Source organism: Triticum urartu, chromosome 4 (assembly GCF_003073215.2).
Source record: "Triticum urartu cultivar G1812 chromosome 4, Tu2.1, whole genome shotgun sequence".
Taxonomy (NCBI): domain Eukaryota; kingdom Viridiplantae; phylum Streptophyta; class Magnoliopsida; order Poales; family Poaceae; genus Triticum; species Triticum urartu.
In genome coordinates this window covers 527,634,433-527,660,355 of record NC_053025.1, presented here as the reverse complement: position 1 = coordinate 527,660,355, position 25,923 = coordinate 527,634,433, and the positions used below count along the sequence as shown (strand labels likewise).

General features: G+C 47.4%; 1 protein-coding gene across 3 annotated transcripts; it reads left to right on the top strand.

Moving 5' to 3' along the window:
* Positions 1-19,532: 19,532 nt before the first annotated feature.
* On the top strand, positions 19,533-25,525 carry LOC125552454 (anthocyanin regulatory R-S protein-like). 3 transcript variants are annotated; one of them, XM_048716007.1, is made up of 9 exons: positions 19,533-19,717; positions 20,065-20,211; positions 20,362-20,616; positions 21,692-21,788; positions 21,923-21,937; positions 22,031-22,087; positions 24,046-24,714; positions 24,827-25,213; positions 25,322-25,525. In XM_048716007.1, the coding sequence occupies exons 1-9, from the start codon at positions 19,548-19,550 to the stop codon at positions 25,391-25,393; spliced, it is 1,869 nt and encodes a 622-aa protein (XP_048571964.1). In that variant the 5' UTR covers positions 19,533-19,547; the 3' UTR covers positions 25,394-25,525. The 3 variants fall into 3 exon arrangements, with proteins under 3 accessions (XP_048571964.1, XP_048571963.1, XP_048571965.1); XM_048716006.1 differs by having other exon boundaries at positions 20,065-20,235; XM_048716008.1 differs by having other exon boundaries at positions 19,698-19,752; positions 20,065-20,235.
* Positions 25,526-25,923: the final 398 nt, after the last annotated feature.

Sequence of the window (25,923 nt, the reverse complement as noted above, 5' to 3'; positions counted from 1 at the left end):
AGCTGCATCTAGGAGATGACATAGAGATTTGTAAAGCACACACGGATCTGAAAGGTTCAGACCCGTTGACTATAACATCTCTCACAAGCATAACATGATCAAACCCAGAACTCATCGAGTGTTAATCACATGGTAATGTGAACTAGATTATTGACTCTAGTAAACTCTTTGGGTGTTAGTCACATGGGGATGTGACCTTGAGTGTTAATCACATATCGATGTGAACTGGATTATTGACTCTATGGGGATGGATCTCCCTAGTGCAACGTGGGCAGACTGTTGGACAATATCTACCAGAAATAATGTAAATGTGGATATAATTATTAGATTATAACATATGAATTGGTCGTACGTGTTGTCTCATACCAGCCGCAACGTAATGGTCATCACAACAATTTACTGGTGATCCTTATCGCTTTTCACGTAAGTTAAATATCGACTAAGCGATAGAAAATCTTCAAGATTAGGCGAGTCGTCAAGAATTACTCCATAGGACTCCACACCAACCATATGCTCCCTAGTAAGCCTCGGCATGATGTTTATGACAGTAGCCTGGAAGGAACACAAATCGCCGTTGATCAAAACAGTAGAGCCAATATTAGACTTAGGATCGACACGTGGTCCAGAGTTCTCACATGAATCAACACGGACACACACTATGGATGTCGTTGATAACAGGGAGTCGACATCCATGTACATAGTAAGGCGAAGCAAGATGTGATTTGAGCCACAGACATACTCGACACCACACTCCTCAACATAGCTCTAGACACAAAGATCATGGGGTAGTTCGTACGAACTGCATACAAGCTCGAATTCGCTACATAAATAAGTCGTCAAGTCAGGGGCATCTCGACATCCCTCAGAACATAACCCCTGGGGTTTCAAGTTCTCCGTAAGAGTAGAGGAGTGTCTGAGCAACTCGGCCAAAATCCGAGCTGGATTGCTACCCACACATGAGACTACAAACAGATACAAATCGAAGATGCTAATACTGGGAGTGTTGCGCGAAACCGCTCACACTAAGCCGCTTTATCTCCCGTCTGTAACGAAAAGGCTTTAGCCCTTATCGCTCCTTCAGCATCAGCGAACATCTCGAGTGACGACGCGGCCAACCAACGACTGAAGAATAAAGGTACCATGTTAATCGTGAACGCACTGGCATCCCATAGGAACGGTACACTACAGGTATCTCCGAAGTGTCTTGGGTGTATCACGAATCGAAGGCATACTCTCCGAAAGTGTCTGTTGGGTTGGCACGAATCGAGACTGGGATTTGTCACTCCGTGTAAGCGGAGAGGTATCTCTGGGCCCACTCGGTAGGACATCATCATAATGTGCACAATGTGATCAAGGAGTTGATCACGGGATGATGTGTTACGGAACGAGTAAAGAGACTTGCCGGTAACGAGATTGAACAAGGTGGATACCGACGATCGAATCTCGGGCAAGTACAATACCGCTAGACAAAGGGAATTGTATACGGGATTGATTGAAGTCCCTTGACATCGTGGTTCATCCGATGAGATCATCGTGGAACATGTGGGAGCCAACATGGGTATCCAGATCCCGCTGTTGGTTATTGACCGGAGACGTCTCGGTCATGTCTGCATGGTTCCCGAACCCGTAGGGTCTACACACTTAAGGTTCAGTGATGCTAGGGTTATAGAGATATTAGTATGCGGTAACCCGAAAGTTGTTCGGAGTCCCGGATGAGATCCCGGACGTCACGAGGAGTTCTGGAATGGTCCGGAGGTAAAGAATTATATATAGGAAGTGCGGTACCGGAGATTCGCGCACTATGGTACCGGGCCATCGAAGGGTCGGTCCAGAATGGTGTTTTCCAGAAGGGGTTCACGACATTCAATCGACCGAGCAAGTTAGATAAGTTCATTAACAAACCAACCCGGGACCACGCGGAAGGCCGCTAACGGGCCTGGGGGTCGACCCAGGGGATTTGGCGAAAGTGACCACCCTATACCCAGGCTCGAGGGCCCACCATGGGCTGAATGGGAAGGCGCCTAGATCATTACACACAGCCTGTGACAGCCCAAGTGGGCCTGGGGCGGCACTTCCCCAGGGGGTGCACCGGGTGGGGCCACCTATCGGAGGGCCCCATGGGGCTGAAGTGGGAAGGGATCCAGGCCCAAAGTGGGCTGGGGGCGGCACTTCCCCTAGGGCCCATGCGCCTAGGGTGGGGGAAACCCTAAAGGGGGGCGCCCCCTTGCTTGGGGGGCAAGCCCCCCACCCCTTGGCCGCCGCCCCCCCTAGGAGATTGCATCTCCTAGGGCCGGCGCCCCCCTAGGCCCCCTATATATAGTGGGGGGAGGGAGGACCTCTCAACCCTTTGCCTTTGGTGCCTCCCTCTCCCTCTCCAACACCTCCTCCTCCTCCATAGAGCTTGGCGAAGCCCTGCACGGAGTACTGCAGCTCCACCACCACCACGCCGGCTGCTGCTGGAGCCATCTTCAGTACAATCACGATCTTCAAAAACCACACGGCGCCCAAATGACTTTCTTGCATTGTTTTCGTAGTCTCCAAGCAGTTCAAATGCCGAGTCAGACACAGCAACTCACAAATAATGTGATTATACCAAAACGAAAATGCGCTATAATGAAAACCCAATCCTAAAAAATGTCAGCTCTCGATGGCGGAGCCTTATCAATTCACCATGGCGAAACCATCAGGCGGCGGATCCTCACCCGCATTGGCGCAAAACGCGATGCGGTCCCCCCCCCCAACATATTTTTGGAGAGGCTGTTCAAGCCATCCATGGTATGGGAAGGGGACAACGGTAACAACAGTCCAGACCCGGCCAACATACCCAATACCGAACACTCTGACACAATCGGCGGCTCCGCCACCGAAATAACACCTTCAGCCCACGTAATAATGGCCATCATTGCCCCGTGGACAGAACCATTCCTGGCCTACCTAACTAGGCAGGAACTTCCGGAGGACCAAAATGAGGCACGCTGCATAGTGCGGCGATCTAAGGCCTACAGGGTCCATGAGGAGAATTGTATAAAAAAAGCACTACCGGAGTCCTTCAAAGGTGTATCTCCGAAGAGGAAGGACGAAACCTTTTGGCAGAAATTCACGCCGGACTCGGCGGTCACCATGCCGCAGCCGGGCTCTTGTCAGCAAGGCCTTCCGTACAGGATTCTATTGGCCAACGGCCCGGGCAGATGCACAGGACTTGGTCCAACGTTGCGCCGGTTGCCAGCTCTTTGCAAATCAAAGCCACATGCCACCCACCGCCCTCCAAACAATCCCCATTACATGGCCCTTCGGGTCTGGGGGCTTGACATGGTTGGACCCCTTAAAGGGGGAACCCACAAGAAAAAATACTTACTGGTCATGGTGGATAAATTCACCAAATGGATAGAGCCAAACCTGTTAAAATAGCCGAATCCGGACCGGTGATAGACTTCATATCCGGGGCGTACACCGTTATGGCGTCCCCCATAGCATCATCACTGACAACGGCACGAACTTCACGGCCGATGAGGTAAAACTCTGGTGCAGCAAAATGGGCATCAAGCTCGATTATGCTTCAGTCTATCACCCACAAACCAATGGCCAAGTTGAGCGAGCAAACGGTCTTATAATGAGCGGCATTAAACCTAGTGCGTTCCTTAACGAGTCTAACACGCACTGGGTAGAGGAGCTCGACTCCGTACTCTGGGGCTGCGGACCACGCCGAACCGTAGTACCGAATATACACCCTTCTTTATGGTGTACGCGCAGAGGCAGTCTTGCCCTGTGACATAATTCATGACTCACCTCGAGTGCGCATGTACGAAGAAAGAGAAGCCGAGCTCGATCGGCAGGACAGTCTGGACACCCTGGAGGAGGAGCGCGACGTAGCAAAAGCCCGTTCCGCATTTTATCAGCAACAGGCTCGCAGATACCAAAGCAGAGAAGTACGGGCCAAAACTTATAACGTTGGCGAACTAGTTCTACGCCTGCCGGATAAGAAAAAGAACAAGCTCGAGCCCAAATGGGAAGGTCCCTTCATTATTGACCAAGTTCTGACCGGTGGAGCGTACCGACTGCGGGATGCATCGACTAATCGACTCGAGCCGAACCCATGAACGGCCAGGCTCGAAGATTCTACGCCTACCGGATATGTTCGTCCCCTCCTGTCTTTGCATATACATTATCTGTCTTGTTTTTCTTTCTTTCTTCTCTAGGACTTCAAAGGCCAACTTGCGCCTCGTTTGCACATTACAGATGCGCTAGCCGCACTCATCATACCTGGGGGCTTCTTTCACAGAACTTGATATATGGCCTCGTGCCGCACGTGTTAGCTTCACGTACCCTTTTCTCGCCATTAATTGCATCGATATGACTTAATTTGCCAAGGTCTGGGGCTGCTAATTATGCCTCGTTCCGTTATATTAATTGGCTAGGGCAAAGTGAGCACCTCTGCGATGTTTGCAGCCTTGTTAGCCGATTGACCTCAGATGGAAGGAAAGCTAGCGTTCTTAAGGGAATAGATGAACTAAAGATGATTTTTATTTATTCATATGCCCCAGATGTTTTTCTGGGTTTCGCTAGCAATCGACATGCACTTTAGGGCATGCGTACCCAGGGAAAGGAACCCTTAACGGAACTATTCTCCCTGGAAGATGTTTCTTACTACACCATGTAATATAACATAACTAGTTGGGCACTTGTCTGTTCAAGCACTAATGACCCCTACGCCTGGTCTCCATGCATACCCCAGTTCTTATATAACTGGGCGGGTATTCGGATACACTCCGGACTATCGGGTCCCGAGGTTGAAGCGAAAAGGTCCGCCATGACAAATGATCTACAATCCGGCTAGAAGGCATTATACATTTCACTTTAATTACATAGTCATGCAGACTGACTAAATTCCTCTTCTATACCATCCAACAGGCGGTTTAGCTTACAATCCTGTTGGGAATACTTTGCGGCTAATTCTACTTGCCCATAAACTAAGCTAACAGGGATCTCTTTCCCATCGGGCCCCACAGGTCCGACCTCGGCCATGTGATTTGGGTCAGCCTTGGTATACCGCGTCTTCACCATGGCCCAGGCTTCTCTGGCACCTTGTCGGCAGGCCGATATCTTCCATAATCGGAAGCGCCGCCGTGCTCCCTTGAGCTTCTCCGTAAGCTCTGCAACGCCTTCTGGCAGGGAGGCGGATGGCCACAAGGCCTGGGCAACACCTTGCATCACCTGCCGAACTTGTTCGTGCAGATGTGAGAGCTCGGATAGAAGATCACCCGCAGACCCGGGCATTTCCTCCGCAGGACGACCCGTCAGCATACCTACAGACATAACGCTGTTAGTCGGCTTCTTCGCCGAACTCCTTCAAAAGGATTCGTTCAAGCACTTACTGAAAATGCCGCGCCGAAGCCGCTTATTCTCCTTCTCGGAGTCTGCAAGCTGGGCTCGAACGTCTTTTAGTTCCACGCTCAGCTTGATATTGGCGTCTTGGAGATTGTTTTTCTCCCGCCTAACCTCAGTCAGCACGCGTTTGCCAGCCTCTAGCATGTCCTGCCGGATTCATCTGCAACATCTATTGTTAGATCTGCAGCCACGCCACACTATATGGTAACCATCATTCTTTAAAGTTAAATGTTACCAGCGGGACTTTTTCGGTTCCTGCAATGCGGCAACATCGGCCCGCAGTTGGCTTGCATTCCTCCAGCTCCTGTGACAGCCGAGTATTCTCTCTGTAAGAACTGCACAATACAAAGAATCTAAATCATTCGCTAACTGTTTCAAGTCCAGGTAAAACATATGACGCAGTTTATACCCACACTGTACATACGATCTGCTCGCTAAGACCATTTGAGCAGCATGGAGGCTCTCCCGGAATAGCAAGCAACTGCCTTAGAACAAACGACAGAGTACGCGGCGGCGCCTAGATCAGCGCTTCTACTCAGTTAGTAGGATCTACCGCACCTCGTAGGGGGATACCTGCGCTGCCCCATATCGTCCGCTCATGCCGTCCTGGGCCCGAACTGGGGACAGACATTGCCCAGACATTCGTGAGCGTTTTTCTATCAAAGAACACGGGCTCATTAAATTGTGAAAGAAAGAGACAACCACGATGGGGTTTTTATATACCTTGCGTCCGCTCTCTCCTGACCAGCTCTTTTTTGGCCAACCCGGATCCTCAACCGCCTTTGTGTGATTGCGCGGCGCAGGGCGTCCGAATACCCTCTAAGATCCATGTTAAGGTGGGTGAAGTCAAAGGGAACACTAGTTTTTGATGGGATTTGGTTTCTTAGCGTGCGAGCAGGAGCATGCGGGGATATGCCGCCGTAATGGCCACCTACATGCGTCGCGAGCTTAACTATAGACGCTAAGTCTATAGTCCCATGTAGATAACCGAATCTCTTCAAGTCCGAGTAGAGGCCTGGCAAGGTCTCCGTGTGGAGAGGGCCGATTTTACTTTGCCATTCCTAGCCGCGATGCAAAAACTGGCCAAAGGGGTGAAGACTTACACAAAGAAGTGCGGAAAAAGGAAACGATAAGTACCTAGCTTGGTGGATTAACATGGAGAACACTGGAATGCAGGAACTCCTCCCCTGACAATTCAGCAACAATTCTAAAGCGCAGACACCGACTAGCCCGTAGGCGGGTGCCTGTCACCGCCCGTAAGACACCACAGGGTGCCCAGATGAAGTTGGTTGCAGCTCCCCAAAGCAATCGACAACTCGATAATTGGACATCCGATTGACCAGTCTATCCGTTCATCAAGAAAGATGACTTCTTTGTCCACTGGGCTCCGTGGCACATTTGCTCTCAGAGCATTGTTGCACTCGGAAGACCGACAGGGTCCGACGGGAACGACCCCTATAACCTGAAGGCAGGTCGGAACATCTTAGGAGTACCTGACGGTATCCGGATGCGATCGCATTCCGCCCACTTGATAAAGTGATCCTGTGCGAGGGACGAGGCAAAATAGCCTTTTCCACAGCTCGAAGTGAGCCTCGCAGCCCAGGAACAACTCGCAGAGAGCAACATAGCCGCGATATGTAGAATGGAGGCAGGGGTGAATTGTGTAATTGGAGGCCGTAGAACTCCAGGAGCCCGCGGAGGAACGGATGAATTGGAAATCCGAGTCCCCTTAGTAAATAAGGAACAAGGCAGACCCGTTCCCCCATGGAGGGACAGGGAAAGCTCTCCGCTTGCTCCCCGCCATTGTAGGTGGCAAGCCCGGCTCGAACAGGCACCATATACGCCGGAGGGAGAAATCCCTTGGTCTGCAGTTCGACCAATCGACTGTGTGGGACTGAACACCTCTCCCAATCACCGGGCTTAGGGCTACGGGGGCGGGAGGAGGAGCTGCGGAGGTCGGCCATGCTGGAATGGATCTTTCCGAAACGCGCTCTGATGGATTCTCGCTGAGGGGAGGATGGTGTGGATCGGATCTAAGAATCCCTATCCCTTTAATAGACAATTTATTTATCTGGCTAGGGGCAAATGTAAAAATGCCCTGGCGCCTCGTATTCATTCGACGCATGGGAGATAGCCCTTATTGGGCACAGAAGCCAAGAGGTTCAACATTTATGGGGCCGGACACTGCTTACAAACACTTGGAAATTGGAGAAGAACCCGCCTTGCAATGCCGAAGACAATACGCGCCGGACTCATCGTCATTGAAGCCTGGCTACTGAGGGAGTCCTGGATTAGGGGTATCCGGACAGCCGGATGGACTATGAAGATACAAGATTGAAGACTTCGTCCCGTGTCCGGATGGGACTCTACTTGGCGTGGAAGGCAAGCTAGGCAATACGGATATGTATATTCCTCCTTTGTAACTGACCTTGTGTAACCCTAGCCCCCTCCGGTGTCTATATAAACCGGAGGGTTTTAGTCCGTAGGACAACATACAATCATACCATAGGCTAGCTTCTAGGGTTTAGCCTCTCTGATCTCGTGGTAGATCAACTCTTGTAATACTCATATCATCAAGAATAAATCAAGCAGGACGTAGGGTTTTACCTCCATCAAGAGGGCCCGAACCTGGGTAAAACATCGTGTCCCCTGCCTCCTGTTACCATCCCCTACATCGGACCCTACTCTACGAAAGTGCCATTATAGGCACGTTTCAACCCATGTGCCCCTTAAGTCAACGCCTTCTATTCGACCCAAGTTAGGCCTTACGACTTGTGGGACCTACATGTTAGTCTGCACAAAAATCCCCGAGTGACCTCCTACCTCTGGCCCGTCCACCTAGTCATCCTCGGCCATGGGACGCAGCTACCGCCGCCGGCAGAAGGCGAGGTCAAAACCGCCGGCGGTGCGGAGCCCATGTTGCGGCAGCCCGGATGCCAGCTCCGTCCGGCGCTCGCGGCCGCTAGCTAGCCAAGATAGCTCCGTCCAGCTGCTTGTCTGCAAGGTTTGCTAGCTAGATTGGCACGGCAGCGCGGCGGCTTGCTCGCGCGCGCCGCGCTAAGGCCAGCCATCTGGCTCAAGGAGGCGGCTTGCTCGCTCGTGAGTCACGCTCGGGCCAGCCTGCCAACGTGCGGAGAAGCGAGGTCTCCGGCCCACCCGCGTTCAACACACGTACGAGTCAGCGACGTCTCCTCTTCTTGATCAGGGGGAAGGAGAGGTTGAGGAAGATGGCTCCAACAGCAGCACGACGGCGTGGTGTGGAGCTGCAGTACTCCGGCAGGGCTTCGCCAAGCACTATGGAGGAGGAGGATGTTGGAGAGGGAGAGGGAGGCACCAAAGGCGTGGATTGAGAGGCCCTCCTTCCCCACTATATATAGGGGCCTAGGGGGGGCGCCGGCCCTAGGAGATCCAATCTCCTAGGGGGGGGGCGGCCAAGGGAGGAATCCCTCCTCCCCAAGGCACCTAGGAGGTGCCTTCCCCTTTGGGACTCTTCCCCTTTAGGGTTTCCCCCACCCTAGGCGCATGGGCCCTAGGGGGAAGTGGCGCCCCAGCCCACTTTGGGCTGGATCCCTTCCCACTTCAGCCCATGGGGCCCTCCGGGATAGGTGGCCCCACCCGGTGGACCCCCGGGACCCTTCCGGTGGTCCCGGTACAATACCGGTGACCCCGAAACTTGTCCCGATGGCCGAAATAGCACTTCCTATATATAATTCTTTACCTCCGGACCATTCCGGAACTCCTCGTGACGTCCGGGATCTCATCCGGGACTCCGAACAACATTCGGGTTACTGCATATACATATCCCTACAACCCTAGCGTCACCGAACCTTAAGTGTGTAGACCCTACGGGTTCGGGAGACATGTAGACATGACCGAGACGTTCTCTGGTCAATAACCAACAGCGGGATCTGGATACCCATGTTGGCTCCCACATGTTCCACGATGATCTCATCGGATGAACCACGATGTCAAGGACTTAATCAATCCCGTATACAATTCCCTTTGTTATCGGTACGATACTTGCCCGAGATTCGATCGTCGGTATCCCGATACCTTGTTCAATCTCGTTACCGGCAAGTCTCTTTACTCGTTCCGTAACACATCATCCCGTGATCAACTCCTTGATCACATTGTGCACATTATGATGATGTCCTACCGAGTGGGCCCAGAGATACCTCTCCGTACACGGAGTGACAAATCCCAGTCTCGATTCGTGCCAACCCAACAGACACTTTCGGAGATACCCGTAGTGTACCTTTATAGCCACCCAGTTACGTTGTGACGTTTGGCACACCCAAAGCACTCCTACGGTATCCGGGAGTTGCCAATCTCATGGTCTAAGGAAATGATACTTGACATTAGAAAAGCTTTAGCATACGAACTACACGATCTTGTGCTAGGCTTAGGATTGGGTCTTGTCCATCACATCATTCTCCTAATGATGTGATCCCGTTATCAACGACATCCAATGTCCATGGTCAGGAAACCGTAACCATCTATTGATCAACGAGCTAGTCAACTAGAGGCTTACTAGGGACATGGTGTTGTCTATGTATCCACACATGTATCTGAGTTTCCTATCAATACAATTCTAGCAATGGATAATAAACGATTATCATGAACAAGGAAATATAATAATAACTAATTTATTATTGCCACTAGGGCATATTTCTAATAGTCTCCCACTTGCACTAGAGTCAGTAATACAGTTCACATCGATATGTGATTAACACTCAAGGTCACATCCCCATGTGACTAACACCCAAAGAGTCTACTAGAGTCAATAATCTAGTTCACATTACCATGTGATTAACACTCGATGAGTTCTGAGTTTGATCATGTTATGCTTGTGAGAGATGTTATAGTCAACGGATCTGAACCTGTTAGATCCGTGTGTGCTTTACAAATCTCTATGTCATCTCCTAGATGCAGATACCACGTTCTATTTGGAGCTATTCCAAACAACTGTTCTTATATAAGAATCCAGTTTACTACTCAGAATAATCTGGATTAGTGTCAAAGTTTGCATCGGCGTAACCCTTTACGACGAACTCTTTTACCACCTCCATAATCGAGAAAATTCCTTAGTCCACTAGTTACTAAGGATAACTTTGACCGCTGTCCTGTGATCCATTCTTGGATCACTCTTGTACCCCTTGACTGACTCATGGCAAGGCACACTTCAGGTACGGTACACAACATAGCATACTGTAGAGCCTACGTCTAAAGCATAGGGGATGACCTTCGTCCTCTCTATTCTGCCATGGTCGAGCTTTAAGTCTTAACTTCATACCTTACAACTCAGGCAAGAACACCTTCTTTAACTGATCCATCTTGAACACCTTCAAAATCATGTCAAGGTATGTGCTCATTTGAAAGTACCATTAAGAATTTTGATCTATCCTTATAGATCTTGATGCTCAATGTTCAAGTAGCTTAATCCAGGCTTTCCATTGAAAAACACTTTCCAAATAACCCTATATGCTTTCCAAAATTCTATGTCATTTCTGATTAACAACATGTCAACAACATATATTCATCAGAAATTCTATAGTGCTCCCACTCACTTCTTTGGAAATACAAGTTTCTCATAAACTTTGTATACACCGAAAATCTTTGATCATCTCATCAAAGCATACATTCCAACTCCGAGATGCTTACTCTAGTCCTCAGAAGGATTGCTGGAGCTTTGCATACTTATTAGCATCTTTCAGGATTGACAAAACCTTCTGGTTGTATCACATACAACCTTTCCTCAAGAAAATCGTTGATGAAACAATGTTTTGACATCCTTTCTGCAAGATTTCGTAAATAATGCAGTAATCGCTAATATAATTCCAATAGACTCTTAGCATCGCTACGAGTGAGAAAGTCTCATCGCAGTCAACTCCTTGAACTTGTCGGAAAACATCTTAACGACAAGTCGAGCTTTCTTAATGGTGATACCTACCATCATTGTCCGTCTTCCTTTTAAAATCCATCTGTACTCAATAGCATTATGACCATGGAGCTGTTCTGCCAAAGTCTACACTATGTTTTCATACATGGATCCTCTCTCGGATTTTATGGCCTCGAGCCATTTATTGGAATCCGGGCCCACCATCGCTTCTCCATAGCTCGTAGGTTCATTGTTGTCTAGCAACATGACTTCCAAGACAGGATTACGTACCACTCTGAAGTAGTATGCATCCTTGTCATCCCACGAGGTTTGGTAGTGACTTGATCTGAAGTTTCATGATCACTATCATAAGCTTCCACTTCAATTCGTGTAGGTGCCACAGGAACAACTCCTATGCCTTGCCACACACTAGTTGAAGAGACGGTTCAACAACCTTATCAAGTCTCCACCATCCTCCCACTCAATTCTTTCGAGAGAAACTTTTCCTCGAGAAAGGACCCGATTCTAGAAACAATCCCTTATTGCTTTCGGATCTGAGACAGGAGGTATACCCAACTGTTTTGGGTGTCCTATGAAGATGCATTTATCCGCTTTGGGTTCGAGCTTATCAGCCTGAAACTTTTTCACATAAGCGTCGCAGCCCCAAACTTTTAAGAAATGACAGCTTAGGTTTCTCTAAACCATAGTTCATATGGTGTCATCTCATCGGAATTACGTGGTGCCCTATTTAAAGTGAATGTGGTTGTCTCTAATGCCTAACCCATAAACTATCGTGGTAATTCGATAAGAGACATCATGGTATGCATCATATCCAATAGGGTGCAGTTATGATGTTCGGACACACCATCACACTATGGTGTTCCAGGCTGTATTAGTTGTGAAACAATTTCCACAATGTCTTAATTCTGTGCCAAACTCGTAATTAAGATATTCATCTCTATGATCATATCATAGATCTTTTATCCTCTTGTCACGACGATCTTTCAACTTCACCCTGAAATTTTGAACCTTTCAATAATTCAGACTCGTGATTCATCAGTAAATATACTCAACATCTACTCAAATCATCTGTGAAGTAAGAACATAACGATATCCACTACATGCCTCAGCACTCATTGGACTGCACACATCAAAATGTATTACTTCCAACAAGTTGCTTTCCAGTTCCATTTTACTGAAAACGAGGCTTTCAGTCATCTTGCCCATGTGGTATGATTTGCATGTCTCAAGTGATTCAAAATCAAGTGAGTCCAAACGGTCCATTTGCATGGAGTTTCTTCATGCATATACACAAATAGACATGGTTCGCATGTCTCAAACCTTTCAAAACGAGTGAGCCCAAAGATCCATCAACATGGAGCTTCTTCATGCGTTTTATACCGATATGACTTACGTGGCAGTGCCACAAGTAGGTGGCACTATCATTACTGTCTTTTGGCATGAACATGTGTATCACTACGATCGAGATTCAATAAACCATTCATTTCAGGTGTAAGACCATTGAAGGTATTATTCAAATAAACAAAGTAACCATTATTCTCTTTAAATGAATAACCGTATTGCGATAGACATAATCCAATCATGTCTATGCTCAACGCAAACACCAATCTCGATGGTAGAGGGAGCGTACGATATTTGATCAACCTTGGAAATACTTCCGACACATATCGTCATCTCACCTTTAGCTAGTCTCCGTTTATTCCGTAGCTTTTATTTCGAGTTACTAACACTTAGCAACCGAACCGGTATCTAATACCCTGGTGCTACTAGGAGTACTAGTAAAGTACACATCAACACAATGTATATCCAATATACTTCTATCGACCTTGCCAGCCTTCTTATCTACCAAGTATCTAGGGTAATTCTGCTCCAGTGGCTGTTCCCTTTATTACAGAAGCACTTAGTCTCGGGTTTGGGTTCAACCTTGGGTTTCTTCACTAGAGCAGCAGCTGAAAAATTGCTGTTTCATGAAGTATCCCCTTTTTTTGCCCTTGCCCTTCTTGAAACTAGTGGTTTCACCAACCATCAACAATTGATGCTCCTTCTTGATTTCTACTTTTGTGGTGTCAAACATCGCGAATATCTGAAGGATCATCATATATGTCCTTGATATATTATAGTTCATCACGAAGCTCTAGCAGCTTGGTGGTAATCACTTTGGAGAAACATCACTATCTCATCTGGAAGATCAACTCCCACTCGATTCAAATGATTGTTGTACTCAGACAATCTGAGCACAAGCTCAACAATTGAGCTTTTCTCCCTTAGTTTGCAGGCTAAGAAAATCGTCGGAGGTCTTATACCTCTTGACGTGGGCACGAGCCTGAAATCCCAATTTCAGCCCTCGAAACATCTCATATGTTTCACGACGTTTCAAAACGTCTTCGGTGCCTCAACTCTAAACCGTTTAACTGAACTATCACGTAGTTATAAAAATGTGTATGTCAGATGTTCGCAACATCCACAGACGACGTTCGAGGTTCAGCACACTGAGCGGTGCATTAAGGACATAAGCCTTCTATGAAGCAATGAGGACAATCCTCAGTTTACGGCCTAGTCCGCATAATTGCTACTATCAACTTTCAACTAAATTTTCTCTAGGAACATATCTAAACAGTAGAACTGAAGCGCGAGCTACGACATAATTTGCGAAGACCTTTTGACTATGTTCAGGATAATTAAGTTCATCTTATGAACTCCCACTCAGATAGACATCCGTCTAGTCATCTAAGTGATTACATGATCCGAGTCAACTAGGCCGTGTCCGATCATCACGTGAGACGGACTAGTCAACATCGGTGAACATCTTCATGTTGATCGTATCTTCTATACGACTCATGCTCGACCTTTCGGTCTCCTGTGTTCCGAGGCCATGTCTGTACACATGCTAGGCTCGTCAAGTCAACCTAAGTGTTTCGCGTGTGTAAATCTGTCTTACACCCGTTGTATGTGAACGTTAGAATCTATCACACCCGATCATCACGTGGTGCTTCGAAACAACGAACTGTCGCAATGGTGCACAGTTAGGGGGAATACTTTCTTGAAATTATTATGAGGGATCATATTATTTACTACCGTCGTTCTAAGTAAACAAGATGCAAAAACATGATAAACATCACATGCAATCAAATAGTGACATGATATGGCCAATATCATATTGCTCCTTTTGATCTCCCTCTTCGGGGCTCCATGATCATCAACGTCACCGGCATGACACCATGATCTCCATCATCATGATCTCCATCATCGTGTCTCCATGAAGTTGTCACGTCATCTATTACTTCTACTACTACAGCTAACGGTTAGCAATAAAGTAAAGTAATTACATGACGTTTATGTTGACACGCAGGTCATACGATTAATAAAGACAACTCCTATGGCTCCTGCCGGTTGTCATACTCATCGACATGCAAGTCGTGATTCCTATTACAAGAACATGATCAATCTCATACATCACATATATCATTCATCACATCCTTTTGGCCATATCACATCACATAGCATAACCTGCAAAAACAAGTTAGACGTCCTCTAATTGTTGTTTGCATGTTTTACGTGGCTGCTATGGGTTTCTAGCAAGAACGTTTCTTACCTACGCAAAAACCACAACGTGATATGCCAATTGCTATTTACCCTTCATAAGGACCCTTTTCATCGAATCCGATCCGACTAAAGTGGGAGAGACAGACACCCGCCAGCCACCTAATGCAACTAGTGCATGTCAGTCGGTGGAACCGGTCTCACGTAAGCGTACGTGTAAGGTTGGTCCAGGCCGCTTCATCCCACGATGCCACCGAATCAAGATAAGACTAGTAACGGCAAGCATATTGAACAAAATCAACGCCCACAACTACTTTGTGTTCTACTCGTGCATAGAAACTACGCATAGACCTAGCTCATGATGCCACTGTTGGGGAACGTAGCATAATTCAAAATTTTCCTACGTGTCACCAAGATCTATCTATGGAGTCATCTAGCAACGAGGGAGGAGTGGATCTACATACCCTTGTAGATCGCGCGCGGAAGCGTTCAAGAGAACGGGGTTGATGGAGTCGTACTCGTCGTGATTCAAATCACCGATGATCCTAGCGCCGAACGGACGGCACCTCCGCGTTCAACACACGTACGGAGCAGCGACGTCTCCTCCTTCTTGATCCAGCAAGGGGGAAGGAGAGGTTTGATGGAGATCCAACAGCACAACGGCGTGGTGGTGGAAGTAGCGGGATTCCAACAGGGCTTCGCCAAGCGCTGCGGGAGGAGGGAGATGTGTCATGGGAGGGAGAGGGAGGCGCCAGGGCTTAGGTTGGTTGCCCTCCCTTCCCCCCACTATATATAGGGCCAAGGGAGAGGGGGAGGGCGCAGCCTTGCCCCTTCCTCCAAGGAAGGGTGCGGCCAAGGGGGGGAGGAGTCCATCCTCCCCAAGGCACCTCGGAGGTGCCTTCCCCCTTTAGGACTCTCCCCTCCTCTTGTCCCTTTGGCGCATGGGCCTCTAGGGGCTGGTGCCCTTGGCCATGGGGCTGGTCCCCTTCCACACTTGGCCCATGAAGCCCTCCCGGGCTGGTGGCCCCACTTGGTGGACCCCCGGGACCCTCCCGGTGGTCCCGGTACGTTACCGATAAACCCCGAAACTTTTCCGATGACCAAAACAGGACTTCCCATATATAAATCTTTACCACCGAACCATTCCGGAACTCCTCGTGACGTCCAGGATCTCATCTGGGACTCCGAACAACATTCGGTAACCACATACAAACTTCCTTTATAACCCTAGCGTCATCGAACCTTAAGTGTGTAGACCCTACGGGTTCGGGAACCATGCAGACATGACCGAGATGTTCTCCGGTCAATAACCAACAGCGGGATCTGGATACCCATGTTGGTTCCCACATGTTCCACGATGATCTCATCGGATGAACCACGATGTTGAGGATTCGATCAATCCCGTATACAATTCCCTTTCTCTAGCAGTATTGTACTTGCCGGAGATTCGATCGTCGGTATCCCGATACCTTGTTCAATCTCGTTACCGGCAAGTCTCTTTACTTGTTCCGTAACACATCATCCCGTGATCAACTCCTTGATCACATTGTGCACATTATGATGATGTCCTACCGAGTGGGCCCAGAGACACCTCTCCGTCACACGGAGTGACAAATCCTAGTCTCGATTCGTGCCAACCCAACAGACACTTTCGGAGATACCTGTAGTGTACCTTTATAGTCACCCAGTTACGTTGTGACGTTTGGCACACCCAAAGCACTCCTACGGTATCCGGGAGTTGCACAATCTCATGGTCTAAGGAAATGATACTTGACATTAGAAAAGCTTTAGCATACGAACTACACGATCTAGTGCTATGCTTAGGATTGGGTCTTGTCCATCACATCATTCTCCTAATGATGTGATCCCGTTATCAATGACATCCAATGTCCATGGTCAGGAAACCATGACCATCTATTGATCAACGAGCTAGTCAACTAGAGGCTTACTAGGGACATGGTGCTGTCTATGTATCCACACATGTATCTGAGTTTCCTATCAATACAATTCTAGCATGGATAATAAACGATTATCATGAACAAGGAAATATAATAATAACTAATTTATTATTGCCTCTAGGGCATATTTCCAACACAACTTTCCAAATCCCTTGTCAGATACACCATTCTCTGCCTTCCATTGTAGCAATTCGAGTGTGGTGCCCAGCTTTTTCTTGTCAGCTTCGCAATTCGGGTACAATAATTTCTTCTAATCCTCTAAGATAAGCTGCAACTTCTTCTTCTCCTTTTCACTTGCGCAGTTTCTCTTTGCAGCGGCAATGGCCCGACCTAGATCCATCAGTGGGCTCATATGATGCCTCTTCTTCAGCTTCTTCCCGCGTTGCCGGCTTAGCTTCTTCCACCATTGTTGTACCATCGTATTCAGGGAACCCATGGCCAGGATAGTTGTCGTCGTCCTCTTCTTCTTCATTGTCTTCCATCATAACCCCTTTTTTCTCTGTGCTTGGTCCAAACATTATAATGGGGCATGAAACCGGACTCAAACAGGTGGACATGAATGGTTTTTAACTTAGAGTAATTCTGACCATTCTTACAGCCAGCACATGGACAAGGTATAAAACCATCCGCCCTCTTGTTTGCCTCAGCCGCAAGCAGAAAAGTATGCACGTCATTAACGAACTGGGGAGAGCATCGGTCATCGTACATCCATTGCCGGCTCATCTTCATTACACAACACCGAAAAGACCAAATTAATACAAGTTCATACATAAAGTTCATACAACACTTATTCTCATAAAACAAACATACAAATAACTCTCTAGCTAAAGCATTTAAATGCAACAACAAATGCGATCAAGATCGCAACTAAGATAACAATTGATCCAACAGTATAATGATACCAAGCCTCACTATTGGCATATTTCGTAATCTTTCTAATCTTCAAGCGCATTTTCTCCATCTTGATCTTGTGATCATCGACGGCATCGGTAACATGCAACTCCAATTCCATCTTCTCCCCCTCAATTCTTTTCAAAAAAAATTCAAATATTCGTTTTCTCTTTCAACTAAATTTAACCTCTCGATAATAGGGCCGGTTGGAATTTCCGGTTCACATACCTCCTATATAAAAATGTCTATGTCAACTTGATGGGCATAATTTGTCATAAACACGAAATGCAATAAATAGTTATAAAAGAGAATATACCACATCTGAATCATAACCCGGATGAGTGCCGGCCGGGACGGATATCAAAGCCATGGCACTATGTATAACAAACAACGTACGGGTAAAGATAATTATACGAGTAACTATATATCTAAATCACAACAACATGATTTTTTTTTTATATAAAAAATATAAGAACAAGAGGCTCACCACAAGGTGGTGCCGGCGACGGGACAGTGCAGGCGATCGACGGTGATTACGACGGAGACGGGAAGGCACTAAGTAAACCACACCTACATATGCAAACTAAGAGTTATTTTGACCTCAGATTGCATATAAATCAAATACTACCACATATAATTTCTCCCAAAATAAAACCCAAAAATCGCTATACTTACAGAGCATTGCAAGAGCTAATCTAGCAATGAGAGATGAAAGGATAAAGTTGATAACCTTTGTGATCACTTGGGTGGATGGGGTGCCTTCAAATCTTCACAAATTTTGGCAAAAATGGAGTGTGAGCTCGAGAGGAAGAGGAAGAAAATAGAGGAGAGGGGAAAGGGGAAGAACAGAGCGCTCGAGCTCGACTAAGGGGTTTATATAGGATGACCTTTAGTACCGGTTGGTGATACGAACCGGGACTAAAGGTGCATCTCTAGTCCTGATTCATATAACCAACCGGTACTAAAGGTTCTGATGGGCCCCAGCCCGACACAAGCCTCCCACCACCTCATTACTACCGGTTTGTGGCACGAACTGGTACTAAAGGTTCGTCACGAACCGGTGCTAATGTTCGCCGCCCACCTAGCCGTTGGAACCGGCGCTAATGGTCACATTAGTGTCGGTTCAGCTACAAACCGGGACTAATGTGCTTCACATTAGGCCCTTTTTCTACTAGTGGACATACATACATTTGATGCCTACGGTTGGATGGCCGGCGCCACACCCGCTGTCCGCAGATACATTCGGACATCTCCACGGACATTTGGTGTCCCAATCCCCACTAACCTCCTCGTAATTTTCACTGCGAGCGAACCACCACACCTGTAAATCCAGTTGGTAATTTTCTTCCATAGATAGATGCATTATCCTTTTGGTGCCGACGGTAGATCCCTAGGTGGGGTGCAAATTAATGGAGGTTCTGGAAGACACGTAGTACAAGACTTTCGCAGTTACTCCCTTCGTTCCGAATTACTTGTCACAGATATGAATATATATAAATGTATTTTAGTTCTAGATATATTCATTTCTGCGACGAGTAATTTGGAGATACATCCATACCTGCGACAAGTAATTCGGAACGGAGGGAGTACACTCTAAGTAATAGGCTAAAGTATAGTTCTCTTGGTAGAACGTCTCTGCACTACTCTTGGTGACACTATAATTGCATCGGCAGTGATGCACACCGTGTTTCCTCAGGCGTCGTCGAGACGTCGAATATTCAGTGCCTATTGGCCCTACAACTGACTTGCCCCGCTCACTTCACTGTCAAACAGAAACAGAGATCGGTGAGGACTGCGTGCATCTCACTCCATTTTTACTAGCAGTCAGAAAACCAAGCAGGCATGCATTGTACTACTACACTAGCTAGAAAGTGATGGGCCTAATTGTATGTTGGCGCAGTACAGTAGTGTCCGAACAGTACTTTGCTGTTGAACGTCGCAGTCACTCGTTCCTCGTCTGCGCTGCAAGGACAGATCTATATTATGCCCTGGATTCTTGGTGCATTGCATATATAGCGGCTCCATCTTCCTCCCCGGACGACAGGTTTGCCTCTGAGCTTCTTGGTCTCCATAGCTCAAGTAAACCTTTAACCGCCTTTAATTTAGTTGGAAGTTTCTCCTCCACTCATGGCTAGCTACCTAGCTTAAATATCTCTTACTTCCTTAGTTTGTTCTAGCTTCCGATCTAGTATGTTCTTTGTAATCTTGGTTGAGAAAATATGCCGTGTGAAGTTTCTTAATTAGCACCGGTGCAACAGAACAAAGAGATTTCAGCTTGCATGGACTAAATTAGCTACTATAAATACAAGAAATGAAGCTATAGCTCCATTTATTTGTTTATTTTTGCCTCCTTGCTTGCTCTAACTTCACCTCGTTTGCATGCATATGTAGGAAGGAAGGAAATAGTGTGGTAATGGCGCTGCCAGTAATTCGTCCGAGCCAGGAAGAACCCACTCTACCGCCGCCGGCCCGGAAGCAATTCAGCAACCAGCTCGCTGCTGCTGTGAGGAGCATCAACTGGAGCTACGCCATATTCTGGTCCGTTTCAACCAGCCGTCCAGGGTAATAATTTGTAAACGGAGAGTACATCCGATTGATGACCACTCCAACTAGCTGTAATACTTTTCAATTTGTCAGAAGCAAGCCGTTTTCTTTCCTCTTACGATACCGGCCGTTTGTTGTGCATAGGGTTCTGACGTGGAAGGACGGGTTCTACAACGGCGAGATAAAGACGAGGAAGGTCACCAGCTCGGCGGACCTCACCGCCGACCAGCTCGTCCTACAGAGGAGCGAGCAGCTGCGGGAGCTCTACGAGTCTCTCCTCTCCGGCCAGTGCGACCACCGGGCCAGGCGTCCAGCCGCCGCGCTGTCGCCGGAGGACCTCGGGGACGCCGAGTGGTACTACACGGTCTGCATGAGCTACGCCTTCCGCCCTGGCCAAGGGTATGTACCTCAAGAACAACTCTTCTAATCCATTACCAATCCACAAGGAAAGAGCTAGTAACTTTGTCTCGGTAAGATTCAAGATGGCAACGGGGATGAAACTCTCGGGTTTTGCTTTTCCAAATCCATTCCCACGAGAAAATCGTAAACCTGTTCCCGTCCCTATCACCGTGTGCAGGGCTAGTTTTCTGCCCATTCCCTAAACCCATCGGGTTTTGGGGAACCCATGATAAAATCAAAATATTTAAACAAACATAGTGGCGACAAAGAATTACATTTCAGCAGCAAAACAAGCACATTCCAGCAGCATAACTTGAGTAAATTTCAACAAAAACAATAGTAGATGGTTCAACAGCTATATAAGTTCTGAAATAGAACTTATAGTTCACAAATCATTTAAAGTTGGAATCATCATGGCATCTTTCACATCTCCAAGCCTCCAAACGACCATCTTTAAATCTTTCAATGCCAAATCAAAGTGCCAAGTCCTAGGGAAGATAAAAATTCGCTCAAGCTAAAGTTAAACATGGGAAAAATATGCAGATTAGTATATGAAATTTGCATGTACCTGTACTTCACCTGCATTCCCTCTTGAATGTCTTGAAGACAACTCCAAAATATTTGTCCTTATTCATTGTCAGCATCTATGAGAATCAAATAAGTAGTAATGAACATCTTATGAAACATTGCGGCAAGATAATGATAAACTTTATGATGATATGTAAAGAAAGACACACCTTTATATTTGTTTCTTATCCATTTTTGTGAACACATCAAGGCCTCTAAGATTTCGGGGGTAAGATGACTATGATGGTAAAAAAAAAATGTAATTTCGCGGGTATTGTCGGGTTTCGGGTTCGGAAACTACCGAAACGGATGTAAATCCACGAAACGTGTCGGGTTGTATAATGTGCCCAACAACAGCCCCGCGGGGATGAAAAGATGTCCATCCCCATCCCCTAATAGGGTAAAAATCCACGGGACGCGGGTTTTGAAGCCCCATTGCCATCTTGAGGTAAGATATATTATTAGACGTAGTGCTAATTTACTGAAGAGTGTTTATTGTTTGGTCAAGGTTGCCAGGCAGAAGCTTTGCGGGCAACGAGCATGTTTGGCTGTGCAATGCTCAGTGCGCAGACACGAAAACCTTCCAGCGCGCACTCTTAGCAAAGGTACCTACTACGGTTAATCGAGTACTATCTGATTAATCTGCACCCGATCTATATATGTACTCCTATATATCTGTGGCTATTGTTAACTAATATCATGATGTCCACCATGTATGGCGGCCACGCATGCTACCCAGACGGCGTCTATCCAGGTTAGCGCACGCCATGCACTGTATCACCTGGGCATACTGTTAAGATCAGATCTCTGAACCCAACTGCACGTGTCTTCGGTCACATTTTTTCAGACAGTCGCCTGCATTCCCTTAATGGGTGGTGTGCTTGAGCTCGGGACAACAGATACCGTGAGTTTTCGTCCCATCAAGCATATGATATTCACCTTTGTTTGAACAATAAACGGAATACTAACCCTTGTTAACATATTTTCGTAGTCTACTTGTGTAAACTGTGTGTGGTTCTCTCCTCTCGGCACGAGCTAAGACAAGCAAACTACCCCCAAAAAATGGAAAGTGAACCCGGCCATACTATATAGAGTCTCTTTGTTAAAAAAAATTGCAAAGGGTGTGACTAGCCTCAGTCAATTGAGACTTAACTAAGTCTCAATCAAGTGACATGACATGCAAGAAAGGAAAAGAAAAAAGTTAAACAGAAAAATATGAACATATCTCAATGTAAGATCTCAAGAATATAGAATCGACTGAGACATACAAGTCTCAATCGACTGAGATTTAGTAAGACTGAAATGAAAAATGTGTTAGATATATGTATCTATTTAGAGTATTTTATTTGAATACTACATCTTTTCATATATGGCTAGACAACAAAGACACATACTCACATGCATGTGTAGATCTAAAGAGTGCAAATAATAGATGCACTAGTATTTCCAGATCCAGACATCTGTCTTTTTGTGTAGCTCACATGCATGGTACAATATCTTTTAATCAAACGTTACATATATGTACAAGAGATCTATATTTACCTGTAGATTTATGCTCATAGTTCTTTTGAAACATGTAAGTATTATTTTGTTTTTAAAAAAATTTAGGCTGAGTAGAGACTTGAGCTCTCACTGATGCACCTAAGTCCCCCCCCCCCCCAGTGGTCGCTTGGCTAGGTCTTGTAACATAGGAGGCATGCGGCAATGGCTGGTGTGGTACCTCTGACTCGCCCATCTCTCCTTTGGCACTCGGTTGTTCATCTCGATATCACGGTGCTTGGCTTCTAGCGTCACATCATTTTGGGTCCTAGTGCAATGGTTTTGCCCACGTGCTTCAACATATTTGTTTGTGGCATGCTTTTTGATAGGTGTGGTAGGATGCCTTTATTTTTTGGTGACTTCTTTCCTTATCAAGTACAACTTGGATCGGGTGTTGGCGCAACTATGTCACCATGGAAAATGTGGCTTGACCAACGGACTTGGAAAACTTTAAACTCTTTCATGGGTATAGTGCGATCACATGCACATTGCATTTCCATATGTGACCTCCCAAGTTGTCCATGGTAAGATGACACTTCTTCTCTTAAGTGCATGGGGCTCCACTGGCATTTGCTTGAGAATGGCAATGTTGGCTTGGCAAGTGCGGCGGTAAAACTAACAACCTCAGGCATGGCCTTTCAGCAGTTTTGTTGAACCTGGCGTTGTTGGGAAATTCATTGCTCTAGTCTTTATTGGTAGGATTTAGCAATGGTGGTGCATCCACATTGTTCTATTTTTCTCGACAAAGGAGGCATACACATCGTCCCTTACACGGGCAAATCTCATCTGCAACAATTTGGTTGAGTTAAACCCATTAGTTTTTTCGCAATCTAATCGTGGGCTAGGGCGGAGGCAATGCAGGTAGAAGGAGGGGTTTGTGGGGAAGATAGACAGTGTGCTCCGGGCCGGGAGGGCAGCCGTTGGACAGTTCAAACATAATCGATTGAAACTGTTTTTTCATTCGTGTTGACTGGATGTCCCTTAATTTTTGCCGGTACCTTTGGTAAAATACTACTCCCTCCATTTCATAATGTAGTGCATAGATATTTTGAAGTCAAACTCTGCAAACTTTGACAAAATTTATAAAGAATACTACTTCCTCCGTTCCATAACGTAGTGCATATAGATTCTTATCCTCGGAATACATTAATAAAGCCGAATATATAAGAATGTACCATTCGTCTGCAAGACCCCCTCATCAAGTCATGAAGACCAAAGAACAAACCAATCCACGAGTTTATCCGTTTCTTCACCAAATGAAATGCTAGTGAAGTAGTGATTAATTCTGTTGAATAAGCAAGGTGATTTCAATCCACTTGCTAGGTTTTGGAAGACATGGGCATGGTGAACCGGATCAGAACATCTTTCTGGGACTTGAAGTTCCCAACATGCTCGAAGTCGGAGGAGCCGAACTCCAGCCCATCAGTAGACGATACTGGGGACGCTGACATCGTGTTCGATGTCCTCAAACATGACACCATGGCCACGATGATAACCAGGGAACTTGAGCCAGGGGAGGTTGAGTGCCTATCCGATGGCAACCTCGAGCGGATCACGAAGGAGATCAACGGGTTCTACGGCCTCTGCGATGAGCTGGATGTGGGGGCTCTCGAGGAAAACTGGATCATGGGCGGGTCTTTCGAGGTCATGTCTTCGCCGGAAGCGCCGCCAGCGCCTGTCGCCACGGACGGGGTCACTAGTGGTGTTGTTGCTTTTAGTTCCGTTGGACCCTCTCACCCATCGTGCTTTGCGGCTTGGAAGAGATCATGGCACTCGGCCAAAGACGTGGTTGTGCCGGTCGCCGGGGAGTCGCAGAAATTGCTAAAGAAAGCTTTGGCCGGTGGGGCATGGGCAAATAATGATGACGACGGCACCGCTAGAGCTCAGGAAAGTACCAACACCAAAAACCATGTCATTTCGGAGAGGAGGCGCCGGGAGAAGCTCAACGAGATGTTTCTGATTCTTAAGTCGTTGGTCCCGTCCATTCACAAGGTAACACACGCACACCACCAAAAAAGTTAAAAAAAAAGGAGTACTAGACATATGTGTTCCATACTGAAAAGAGTACATTTTTTCTTTCTTTCTTTCTGAATTGTAATTGCAGGTGGACAAGGCATCCATCCTAGCTGAGACGATAGCATATCTCAGAGAGCTGGAACAGAAGGTGGAGGAGCTAGAATCTAACAGGGCTGCCGGAACAAAAGTTGTCAGGAAACGTCATGAAGTTGGCGGGAAGAAGGTGTTAGCTGGTTCTAAGAGAAAGGCGTTGGAGCTCGGCGGGGAGGACACGCCTCTCCCCAAGGAGGACGGCCCGAGCAACATCGTCAATGTCACCGTGACGGATAAAGAGGTGCTCCTTGAGGTGCAATGCCGGTGGAAGGAGCTACTGATGACACGAGTGTTCGACGCCATCAAGAGCCTCCGCCTGGACGTGTTGTCCGTCCGCGCGTCCACGCCTGACGGCCTCCTCGCTCTCAAGATACGAGCTCAGGTGAGGTCTAGTAGCAGCTGATTAATTAAGCTCGATCGGGCAGTAGAGATGCAGCATTAACGGGAGGCCAGTATTGATTTACTGATGTGCTTCGGTGAACCGTTACAGTTTGCCGGTCCTGGCGCCGTGGAACCCGGGATGATCAGCGAGGCACTTCAGAAAGCTATACGCAGGCGCTGAAAGGACGCCGCTGAAAGCGCGACACTGGCACTGTAGATCCGTAAATCTGGTGGCTATGTTCTTCAGACATGGCATTATTTCTTTCGTCCGGTTGTGCAGTAATGTGGGACGTGACAAAAAGATTTCCGATTATTTGGATTGTATGCACTTGAAATCATGTGAGCCGAGCCCGTCGTCGGTGCGCGATGCGCGTCACGAGCACGGTAGCAACCACAGCCTGCCCAGCCGCCGTGCTACGGCGTATGGCGCAGGGCTGCACCTCGCGAGCGCCTTCCGGTCGGCCCCGCTTGCCCGCTCGCTCGCTCGGCTGCGCGACAGCGCGCGTGCGCCTGGCGCCGCCGCCGGCCCGGCTGGTGCTCGCACACGTCGCAGGCTCTGGCCGTAACCCCTGCCCGTCATGTAACGCGGATGCGTACGTGGCGTGGGCCGTGGCGGCCTGGCTGGAGGTGGGGCGCGGTTGTTCGTGGAACCACACGCGCGGCGTCCCACTCGCTGGGGCGCGGTGTCCCCTGGCGCGCCGAACACCTGTT